The 12,691-nt window shown below is 36.7% G+C and overlaps 1 protein-coding gene across 5 annotated transcripts in view; it reads right to left on the reverse strand.

Annotated features, from left to right (window-relative positions):
- The window catches only part of LOC107992921 (longitudinals lacking protein, isoforms F/I/K/T-like), a 27,718-nt gene extending 17,505 nt beyond the window's left edge, over positions 1–10,213 (reverse strand). The window contains exons 1-2 of one of the 5 annotated variants that reach the window (XM_062079573.1): positions 8,569–10,213; positions 149–7,616 (exon numbers count right to left, since the gene is read on the reverse strand). In XM_062079573.1, the coding sequence (XP_061935557.1) occupies positions 7,066–7,614 (549 nt within the window). In that variant the 5' untranslated portion in view covers positions 7,615–7,616; positions 8,569–10,213 and the 3' untranslated portion in view covers positions 149–7,065. Of the gene's footprint in view, positions 1–148 lie in introns of all 5 variants that reach the window. The other 4 variants (XM_062079571.1, XM_062079572.1, XM_062079574.1 and 1 more) reach the window with 4 other exon arrangements.
- Positions 10,214–12,691: the final 2,478 nt, after the last annotated feature.

Genomic DNA, 12,691 nt, shown 5'->3' on the forward strand with positions numbered 1-12,691 from the left:
AAAGGTGAGGTGGAGTTGGAGCCCGATACGACGATAATTTCCTTCGCGGTTAATGTTGTAACGGTGGTGGTGATGGTGATGGTTATTGTGAAGGAAGACAAATATGGAGGAAGAATTTAACACATCGAATTTAACTTTAACACTTTACCGATAATATCGACGACACGGGTGTTAATTAACCAACCAAAAACCGGTCAAAAACGGTTGGCAAACGAGCGAAGAATAAAATTTGCGCTTGTTTTCGAAGTTGTTTGTTTCGAAGATCTCTCGTTCATCTCTTTCCTTCCTTCCTTCCTTCTTTCTTTCTTCTTTCTTTTCTCTTTTATTTCTAAAAAGAAGGAATAAATTGTCCGTCGTTCGAATCGAAGACGATCTTTCCTATTCGATCGATATAATAAAACAAATACAAATTACACAACACGTTTCGTCGCACACTTTTTCTTGCGAAAATCCTCGCAAAGTTTATATATATATATATATCTCGCATTATGTACATTTACGTCGTACATTCGTTTTTTGAGGGGGGAGAGGAGAGGGGAGAAAGAACGATCGACGAGCGCGACAATATCTTCGATGATATTCTTTTTCAACTTTTTCAGCTGTTCGGTGACGTCTTAGTTGACGCGTCTCTTCCGGCTAGCTTCTCGATGCTGCCAAGATGACAAGATGGCGGAGCACGTTCTTCCCCTTTTGATGTGACCGACAGATCGCAGAACGCGCAACGAAATTTCTTGTCGGTGTCGCACCTCGGTGGTCGCAGCACGATTTCGAGGATTTAAAACATTTGAAGCATTTCGGGCATCGGCGTCTACTTGGACCATAGCGAGTTCTTCCCATCGAACCGGGCCACACCACCTGAAAAATCGAATACGGATGTACTACTGTTCCCCAAATCGACGTTCGACAGCTTCTTGGCTCGTTCTTGGCGCCGACCGTGACGTAACGTTTTAATACAATCTTGAACGAGCCAATGAGATATCTACCTGAAAATATTGGATCATTCGTTCTGTTGAACGATAAAAAAAAAAAAAAGGAAATGATTCCATTTATTCTCCAAGAGTTTATTTTGGAAGTGAGGAAAGTTGCAAGGAAGAGAGAAGGTTACAGGTATTATTAATTAACGAGGGTATATTTGATCTGGAATGTTGATAGCTTTCTAAAAATGAGTCGATTTTTCATTCGTTTATTTATTACTAATTTCTCCCTCCTTTTTTCGCCCTCTTCCCTAATTCGTTACAAAATAATTTTTGGTTATAGAACACTTGGGATTTCATCGTTTCGCGCAGAACACGTGAATGTTGAGATTGTTAGTCGAGTTGTGCACGATTCGATTTCAATGATTTATCGAAACGCTTGTTCGAGCACGATTCCCTCGTGATTGTCCTTGGGTCGACCGTGTGCCATTTCCTCGATCGCGTTCTTATCTGTTAGAACAGCAGCCAATAACCTGAAACGGAAACAAACGATGTAGAGAGTGTTCGAGTGTTTATCGATATTTGGCATTCTGATTCCATTTTTCTTTTCCTTTCCTCTCCTCTCCTTTCCTCTCCTTTCCTTTTCTTTCGTAATAAAAGGAACCACTCTCGGTTTTTCGATTTTTGAGGGAAATCGATTTTGTTCGGCAAGTTTGCTGAAGAAAAAATGAAATCAATAGTAACACATTGCAAAGCAAAATGATAACACACGTGTAATAAACAAGTGGTACGTTGGAAAATATAAATTTTATTCATCGTAACAAAGAAATGAATTACGCAAATCAATTAACTGAAACAGAGAGAAAAATTATCCCAATAATCCGATCGAATTGTTTAGAATTGAAAAAAATTGTACGTACGCGAGAAAGAAAATAAACAATATACGAAATATATTGTAGTATAATAATATAATACAAACGAATACTATTGAACTTTTTTTCAAACTTCATTTCAGAGGTACACACTCAACACGATTATCGTCGCTTGTGCTCTTGTCTTCGTTTCCGTTACAAATTTTTGTACACATGTATATATATATATATATATTTTTTTTTCTTTCATCTTCGTGTCATCATCATTGTCGTTAACGTTACAAACGTAAAACAAATAAAAATCGTTCGACAATAGAAAGGTCAAAAAAGTCGAAAAATCGGAGAAAACGAGATCGATACTCGTTTCTCGAGAAACCATCACCAAAAGAAAAAAAAAAAAAAAAAAAGAATTACAATCGCTCATTCACCGCGATAACGGAACAAATCAAAAATTTTATAAATTTCATAGAAAAAAAAAAAAAAAAAAAAAAAAGAAAACACGCAATTTCAAACATCGTTTCGAAAATGTGAAAAAACTTGCTTTCGAAAAGCGTACCATTCCGAAAAATATCCCATTGAAAAAAAAAAATAAACAAACTTTCATTTGTATCGATCTTTTCTCCATACACCGGACAAAACTGGAAGATCGCTAGCTTCGAATCGAATCGACTCGACTCGTTTCTCACAGCGTTCGCCTGTCCGACTCGACAGTCTCTTCTCCCTCGAAACCAGCTCGTTCAGATCGACGCGATCTTTTCTCTTTTTTTCTTTTTTTTTTTTTTTTTTTACCGACTCAACCGTAACAATCCCTTTTCGCCGCAATAAAAATATACGGAAACGCATGCAAACGCGAACATCGAATCGGTCGGGAAAAAAAAGAGAGAGAGAAAAAAAAAAGAAAAGAAAAGAAAAGAAAAAAGAAAAAAAGATGGTCGAGAATCGATTCTAAGCGGGATAAGACGTCGGATAAGAAATTATGGGATTATAAGTTCCGTGTCGAAAACCGGCGCGGAGAACCTGCGTGGTCAACGGCCGTGGCATCTCTTTCCACGCATCGAAGTCCCCGGCTCTGGCTGTCAAGCCGACCTCTCCTCGCGCTCCAGCTTGGTAGTTTTCTTCACGTCGGCCACGTGCACGTTATAATGCCTCAACAAACTGTGCTTATGCTTGAATTTAGCGTGGCAAAGGACACACTCGAATTGGGCCTCCTTCCCGCACTCGAGCCTCTTGTGCCGTTGCAACGATATCACCCTCCTGTACTGCCTTCCGCATGTGTCGCAGGGATAGGTCTCGAAACTGATGGGTAGCCGGTACCAATACGCTGAAAACAGAAATTCTTGGTTAGCCCCAAAATTTAATTGTCCATCGGTCGAACAATCGGATTTGACTCGATCGATCAATCGGTGCGATCAACTCGTCTCAGCGATCGTGTAATCTTTTCTCTTTCTTTTTTTTCTCTCGTTTTTGTCTTTCCCTTTTTTTCTTTTTTTTTTTTGTTTTTTTTTTTTTGGTTTTTTTTTTTTTTTTTGGTTTTTTTTTTTCCGTTTTTCGTGAGAAGAACCAGAGAACGACAGCCGAATGAAAATTTCGCTCACGGGAAGAGAGAGAAACGTGAAGGTGTGATGATGATGATGATGAAGGGAGAAATAAGAATAAAAATAGTACAATCTTTAGAAAATAACCCGCAACAAAAATTGTTTTTTTTTTATTAATAATAATAATAATAATAATAATAATAATAATAATATTAATAATAATAATATTAATAATAATAATAATAATGTTAATAATAACATTAATTGTTGATAATTAATCGTAATGGGTATTCGTGGCCCGACTGGTAAATCTTTTTTTCTTTTTTCTTTCTTTCTTTCTTTCTTTCTTTCTTTCTTTCTCGATAAAAGAGGATTTTCCTCGAGGATTATCGCGGAACGAGTATTCGAGATGGGCGATTTGCGTTGTCCTTCCTCGCATAGACATTTGTAAGACGGTATTCACATTTGCAAACTCGGAAATTGGAACAAGATATATAACAAGAATCGACGAGGGAAGGCACGAGGCAGACAAATGAAAAGAATCCGTTCAGTAAACGTATTTTACGGTATTTTTCCCTTTCCTTTCCTCCTCCCCTCCCTCCTCCCCCTCCCTTGAACATGTAGCGCCGATCAAGAAAAAGAAGAACATCGTGGTGAATCGTGGTGGTCGATTGTTGTTTGCCCCTCGACGCAACAAACGAGCAGCACGCAAAACTCCTTCTTATTTAAAAATCCAATCTCTCTTTCTTCCCTCTCGTCGGGAGGGGGAGAAATTTTGTCGAGAGGAGGAAAAACCTTCGTTCACGTTCACGCGTTCGCGGGCCCTCGATAAACGAACGCGGGGGAAGGGGTATCGAAGAAAAAGAAAAAGAAGAAGAAAAAAAAAAAGAGAAAAAAATTGGGTGAGATTGGGTACAACGAGTATATCCTAGGTTAGTTCGTAGGCAGGTCGATGCGAGCATCCATAAATACTGATATCAAAAATACTGGACCGCGTTTAGATTAAAGAACGATCTCACTCTCAAAACGGGTCCTTTCGTTTTCTCTTCTCATTCTTTGCATATATGTATGTATGTATGTATATATATATATATATATTTCTCTCTCTCTCTCTGTCTCTCCCTCTCTCTCTCTCCCTCTCTTTCTCTCCCTCTCTCTTATTCTTTCGTCTCTACTGTGCGCATGTATGTTGAAAGATGGAAAAAAAAAAAAAAAAAAACGTTGCTACTTATAATAAGGCTAAGAATACGAATATATAATATATAATTGTATAATAGAAACGACAAACGAGTCGATCTCGGAAAGACTAAGGAATGTTCAAGTTATAATAGTAATAATAATAATAATAATAATAAGTCGCGTTTATATCATCGATCGGCAAATGTTCAGAAATCTTTCGACGATACACCCATTTCATCCTCCAAATTAAATTAAGAGAATAATAATAGTAGTAATAATAATAGTAATAATAATAGTAATAATAATAGTAATAATAATAATTATAATTTACATTCAAGTACTCGCGCAGAGAGATCGGCCCTTTTGCTTGAGCAAAGACTTATACGATCCTTCCTCTATAGATTAAGACGTAGGAGAGAAAAATGTTTCTCCGCCATTGGTAAATTCGTCTATATATATATATATGTATATGTAAAAAAAAAAAATGGTGAGAAAAAAAGAAAAAACGAAAGAAAATACGATGATCCCTAAAAATTATAAATCGTCGATTGTCGTATGATATATATGTCGTATAGCAAAACGATAACGATTATAACATCGTTATAATTATACATACATATATATATATGTATATCGTTATTTCGCTGATATGACGTGAACGTTGATCGCGATTCACAGAGATTCGATCTGGGATATATTTCAAAAAAATATATATATACGATACGGTGTGTTATAACTCTGGGATTCATTGTTTCGTTTTTTTTTTTTTTTTTTTTTTCTCTTACGGTATATCTTCCACCTTGCCTTATCTTTCTATTTTTCTTTTCTTCTCGTTTTTTAACGTTTTTTAAACGTATTCTTTGCGATCGAGATATTTTTGTAATTTAAGGAAAATTGATTTGTATTAATATTATAACACGATAGGCAAAGTTGAAAGATATCTTGTTATTATCATCTATCGTAAATCTAAGTGTTGTCAGGTAACCGATTTTTCTGCATAATAAATGATCATGGCAAATGCACGATCGTCACGCGACTTTACTTAATTGTTACAAATATATATATATATAGTGCGCGCGTAAGTGTATATTATTATATACGTGCAAATATATACTATATATATATATATATATTTATTTCTTTTTTTTCTTTTTCCTGTTTTGTCGAAAGAAGGCACTAATTGTATCTCTTATACCTAATTACGCTCGGAATGATTTATGATTTCGTAACTGTTAATATCAGTTCCATTTACCGTTTAATGTACCTTGTAACGTTTTTTTTTTAAAATCAATCTTACCATCTAAGAAGAGAAATATCTAAGATATGTATAAAAGTACTAGAAAATACCTATATATATATATATTATATATATATATATAATATCCTATGAATAAGAAAAAATTCCAAAAGTGGTAACACGATCGTCAATTTCTTCTTTTTTTTTTTTTTTTCGATTATTTTACGTTTGATCGATTTCATTTTATTATAAAATTAGTAATTCTTTTCTTTCGCATAAAATATCTCGAGGTTCGAAAGTATTCTTTTTCGAATAAATTTGTTCGTGTTTGATTCGCCCCAGCGAAACGCGTTTCAGTTTCGCGCCGATTGCGGTACGATCGTAGCGGAGAAATTAAATGCATAACAAAAAAAAAAAAAAAGAAAGAAAAGAAGAAAAAAATCCGAATGTTAAATATAATCGACCTCCGTACGTATAAGCATAATTAGTTATCGATTAACTAAAATCATATAAAAACGATTGTTGCTAGACATTTAAAGAAAGTTTAAATAAATTGGTAAATAAACTGAGATTATTATTATGTACACAGATCGTCGAGATACGTGTTAAATTCGCGGTATTGAGGTAACAAACTCGAGAAAAAAAAAGATCAAACGATTCCTTTCACGTACGCGTTTTCATCTGCTATGTACAGCATCTGAAAAAAAGAAAAAGAAAAAGAAACAGAAAAAAAAAAAAAATTAGACACGATAAGGGAAGTCAGATGAAAGGGAAACCTAGACGGAATCGTTTACAAAAAAATATATATATATATATAAGATGATTCTCTCGTCAGTGAACTCAAAAAGTACCATCTAAAGTCTGAAACTAACTGATAATTTCATATTTGCATGTAGATTTTAACATTCGCGAATAATTTATAGCAATTTAGCTTTCTTCTGTTAAAAACAGAAGAAGATATTATTAACCGCGATATTTAGGCAAAATTACTTTCGAAACTCCTTTTCTTTATATCTGAAGGTCAATGAAAACTCCAAACGTAGACTTATGATCGAGAATATTTTTAAAGATTGATTTCTCTCTATTCAAAATTTAAGCGCTTAAGCACCTCCTCCGATGATAACCCTCTAATTTTACGTAGCGCAATAAAATCTGTCGGTAAAAAAGAACGAAATCTATCCCGTCAACGACCGCTACGATTAAAAACCACACGCAAGCATAAAGATTATCGATTATCTTTAGATATCTGCGCTTCGAAATAATTTTTCCAGTGTCCAAGGAAAAGTATCGGCAAAGCGCAAAAATTAATTATCCGTGCGCCAAGAAAATTAGGCGGCCTCGTCGTACTCGATCTTTTGATGGTGCCGCTTGTAGTGCACGGTCAGATTGCCGCGTTGCCTTGCCTTGTACGGGCACATAGGGCACTGAAAGGCAGGCGGTTTCCCGCCGCACTCGACCATCTCGTGGCGGCGCATCGTACTCTTCCACCTATAACCTTTCCCGCAAAATTGACACCTGAACTTTCGTTGTTGCTCGTGCGGCACGCCCATGTAAACGACGCTCAGATCGCAAGGTTGGGGCAACACCTCGAACGAGTCGGGAAATACGACCTCGCGCGTGGACGCGCGTGCGCCACCGCCATTGTCGTTTCCACTGTCGTAACTATTACTGTCCCAAGTGTTGCTTACGCGTCTGCTCGCCAGAACGATACCGCCCCTCGTCGTCGTAGTGGTCGACGTGCTCGATGACGAAGGCCGAGTCTTCTTACTGGCGTGTTGTTGCTGTTGTTGCTGTTGTTGCTGCTGCTGCTGCTGCTGTTGTGGCTGTGGCTGCTGCTGCTTGCAATCCGACCGTAACAACGACAGCAATGCAACCATTCCTGCAACAGGTCCCGACGCCAAGCGAGACGCGAGATCGTGGTAAGAGGTTATTCTTCCAATGAATGAAAAGAAATTTTTTTTTTGGGGAGGGAGAAACGAAAAAAAAGAGGAGAGAAAAAAAAGATCCGCGAATTTAAAAAAAAAAGAAAATTTGACGGTGATGGAGGGGGGATGGGATGTATATGTATAAAATATATATACGTGGAACGAGCGATGATGCGAAATCTTTTTCTTTTTCTTTCTTTCTTTCTTTCTTTTTTCTTTTTTTTTTTTTTTTAGTCTTCCCGTTTTCGATGCACGAATATAATAAGTTATAATGGCGGCAAGAGAGATCAGTGAGATTAAACCCGTAACCAACCCAACACATAACGTATCAGCCAATAGCCCCGAGAAATAAGTGCGCCCAGTGGTTTAAAATTTTGCCGTGTTTACGTGAATAGGCGTGAGTTGTTTGTAAAGAGGTTGCGAAGAGAGATCGAGAGACTGAGAAATATTGCTAGTAGTTGTAGTAATAACTTGAAAAGCTTATAGTGTATGGTTGGTTAATTTTATGGATCAATGATTACCATGATATGTATCGTCTCTCCATCCTCTTCGACCCTCGTTTTTCTTATCGATGAAAAGATGCCAATTTCCAACCCTCCACAATAAGATAATAATAATAATAATAAAAAAAAAAAACAGGATGTTTCGGCCATCTTAAATGATTTGGATTCGTATATATATATATATATATATATACACATATATATATATAATGTACAAGAGATTTTGTTTTGCATTCAGTGAGTTTATGTATGGTATATGTATGAGGCGTGCGTGCGTTTGAAACACGTACACGTATTTTTGAAAGAGAGGATTAAAGACAAATTATTATTATTATTATTTTTTTTCGTTGTTTCATTTTTTTTTCCTTTTTTTTTTTTTTCGAACGTAACAGCAGTAAGTAACCTTTTTCGATCACCGGGACGGGATTCGGGTGACGTTACACGATGTCCTGAAACAAAAAATATGCATCGAGGTTTTAAAGGAAACTATTAAATGCGTTGAAAAAAAAAACACGTTTTCCAGAATGTATGCTCGACGAAATTGTGGATAATCGTTGTATCGACATTATTTATCTGTAAAAATTAAACGAACGATTAACGATAGTGTTCAACACGTTTCTTTTTTTTTTTTTTTTTCTTTTTTTTAAATTTAAGGGAAGAGAAAGGAAGAGAAAGAGAGCGTGTAAAAAGATGAAATGAGATTGTAAGAAATGCACACGTAATTACCCATGCGGTTTATTCTTTACACTTTTGGGATTATAAGGAACGATTATAGACTGAAGAAGAGACACGAATATCCGTATCGACTACACAACTTCGTTTTCTGTATAAATTCGTTATTATCTTATCGTGGAGAAGTGGTGACTGATTCGCGTTGTCAATATAGATCTGGTTAGTTTTCAAAAGACAGTTTGTCTGAATTACAGTTGTTGTCTTATATAATATATAATATAACGTTATCTTATATAATATATAATATAACGTTATATAATATATAATGCGTCTTATAATTAAGATCCAAATCCAGTGGATATTTTAAAAATGATCGTCGATCGATCGTTGATCAAACAGACGTCATTTTCAAAAGTGTCCAGATCTGAAAGAAGCAAGGATGATTTGTACGGTGTGTAGAAAAGTCGCAATTTTATTTCGGATTACTCGTTTTCGAAATTTGTTTCGTATATAAATAATTCAATTGAAATAATGAAAAATAATTATTCTTCCTCGTTTCAGCCTCCGGAACGAAAAATTCCAGATCGTATCGGCAGCATGATAATAATAAAGTTTTATCCTATTTTATTTACATAACAGTTGAGCAATTTGCTATGCTTATGTGCCACGTGAGAGTCCAAATTGAATTTCCTCTTTGAGCTGAAGCGACAGTAGGGACAGTGGAATTGCGGGAGCATCCCGCATTCGAGTTTCAAATGGCGGTAGAGCGAGGATGCGTTCGAATATATCTTCTGACACTTTCCGCAAGGGTACATCCTTCGAGGTTTATTCGTCGTCCTAGCCATTATTCGTTGTCCTAGATGCTGCCAGAAATCTGTGAAAAATCATCAGCGTCAGCTGTGTAATGTATATCCATCCTCGACGGAATATGATGTTACATTCAATAAAAGTTCAAGAAAGGAGAAAGAAAAATGGAAAAAAAAAAAGAGAAGAAACTTTATTATTCGTTTATAGGGGAAGAGGGAGGGGGGAGAATGGTGAAATCTACCTGAAGAATGAAATAGCGAAAGAAAAGATACGACAAAAAAAAAGAAGAAAATAAGGAAGAAAGATGGACGAAAGGGATTTAAATAGATACGAATTCAGACAACATTATTGAACAATTAGCGATCGAGGGATGAGCTAAAAAAAAAAAGAAAAAAAAATATCGGTTCGGTATGCGATAATGAAAGAAGATAGAAGTATTTCGAAAAGTGTTTCGAGCATTTCGAGAATTTTTTAGTTCAGTCAAGTTATCGAATCTCGTTCGAACGAACGAGAGGAGGAGAATACACGCGAGAGGAATAGAGATATGAAGAGTGAGCGTTGAGAAAAAAAATCACCTTTGGGCATCGGCTGCGTACAATCGGTAATAAAGTTGTTCGACTCTTGAAAAAAATATCACGACACGCGATCTCGCATAGAACGTAACATTTAACCTTTTTTTTTTTCATTCTTTCTTTTTTTTTTTTTTTTTTTCGTATCAGAATATAACGCAACATTTATTTCTATTAAAAAAGATATTCCAAGTAACAAGAAGAGGAGTGTTGTCGATTGCGCAGGTGTCACGATTGCGTCACATGTTCCGGATCGATTTTCCTTTCTTTCTTTTCTCTCTTTTTCTCTCTCTTTTTCGCGCGTCCTCTCTGCTCGCGAGAGCAAGCAGACTCGACGGATCAATTGTTAACGTTGTAGAGCATTTTGTAGTGTATCTGTCGGATGAATTCGCCGTTCCCGGATGTAAGGAGAACGGGCCAACATTCCGGGCTCTCTCGTACGTGGCGGTGCAACGACTTCCTCCATTTGTAAGATTTCGAGCAGGCCAAACAGGTGTTCCACTCTGAAAAAGAAACGCGTTCGTCTCGTCAATAAGAGGAGAATTTTCATCCGAGAAAATGTACGCATTTTGGTCGTGCTTTTTAATCTCGTGGACGAGGGGCTGCATGTTCGATCGTTCGTTTTACAGTAGTAGTAGTAGTAGTAGTAGTAGTAGTAGTAGTAGTAGTAGTAGTAGTAGTAGTAGAGTAGTAGTAGTAGTAGTAGTAGTAGAGTAGTAGTAGTAGTAGTAGTAGGGGAATTGTCGGCGCGATTGCGTTATTTGAGTGACGTATGTTTTTTGTGTGCAGAGTGGAGTTGACTTCGGTGGAAAACAGTTGAGAAAGGAGAGAACCGTTGATCCGTCGGTGATGGTACACACTCTGTTACTGTATGGCGTCTCGCAATTTTGCGAGAATCACTTTGGAATCACAGTGTAAAGAATCTTGAAACTGACTGGACAAGCTGTTGAATTTTTTTTGTTTAAATCTTGATTCGATCCTTCATCTTGAAAATCACTTGGAAAATTTTTTAAAATTATATCATCCGGTCGAGAGATGAAATCAGATTATAAAAGATACACGAATAGAATTCAATTTTCGATGAATTCCGAAAAGTTCGTGAACTTTTAAAATGAATCGACTCGATGAATATTTTTCCGAGTAAGAAAAATCGATTAAACGAAAAAAAATTATCTTCATGATAAGAGGAAGGACTAATATACGCAAAGAATTGTCTAAATCCGAGGATAATGATCGTCGAGGCGCGATGCAGATTGAATGATTCAACAATGGAATCAAATTGGACGACATTTCTTTAATACTCAATCGTTAAGATAATATAGATAAGAAGATAAAAGATTAATTAATTTTTTCCTTTTCCTTTTTTTTTATTTTCGAGCACCATCTCATTTCTCTCTTACTTCGACTCTTCGAAGAGCTGTAATATACAACATCTCCAATTATAGACGACCTGCAAAAAGAAATCGCACGATTAGTCGAAATCGAGGAAGAAATATAGCCAATCGTGTTCACGAATGGATACCGATGTTATCTGTTACCGATAATATCGATAATACGAATTACGCTTTTCTTCTGATCGGGACGAGACAATCCTTCTCCATCTTCTTCCCTTGCCCGAATTTAATGGTGGAAGACGACGACGAGAGATTCACGCACGAAAAATAAAGAGTGTATCGGTGATTTATATATATATATCGTTGATCGCAGATTAAAAGAGAATTGAGAAAAAAATACGGATATATCGGATTGGATCGTTGCTTCGTCGACACTTTATTGATTGGTGCTCGTCATAAAAACGACTCGTCGCTGCGATACACAGTATTTTTTCCTCGAAAGCTATCACGACCAATGATCGTTTCGAATTCTCCTCGTTTTGAGTTCTTTTTTTTTTTTTCTTTCCCGTTTACTTTTCGCGATAATTCGTCGATCGAGCATAGTCGTGCTCGATTCGTGGAGAAGAGTTTTCACACAGTAGTCGCAGAAAGATCGGTGGAAGAAGCGATTATTTCGGGGGGTTCGTTCAAATCTTGGGCACGCAACCGTGTTCCTTCTTCAGATGATTGAGCAGATTGAACTTCATGGGCATGATGCTGTGACAAAAGGGACACGTGTACAAAACTCTACCGCATTCCTCTCGCACATGCCGATTTAGGGCCATTCTCGATCTGTACGTTTTCTTGCACTCGCAGCACGCGTGGAAACCTGAAAACGAAGGAAGAAAGATATCTTTGAGTATAAAAAACTGTTGCTCCCCTCGATCGACGATTTTTCACGAATAAGCGAATGTCGCTCCACAAAAGCATCAGCAAAGCATACTATCCTTTCTCTCTCTCTCTCGCTCGCTCGCTCGCTCTCCTCGTGTCGTTTCTTTCTTTCTCTTAATGTCTCGATTTCGTTTCCCCTTAATATAAAACGTGTACGTGTTACACTTTAATTTTAATAAACGAATAACGTACACACCTTGAGTACACTTCCAAG

The sequence above is a fragment of the Apis cerana genome, linkage group LG9, assembly GCF_029169275.1.
Source record: "Apis cerana isolate GH-2021 linkage group LG9, AcerK_1.0, whole genome shotgun sequence".
NCBI lineage: Eukaryota > Metazoa > Arthropoda > Insecta > Hymenoptera > Apidae > Apis > Apis cerana.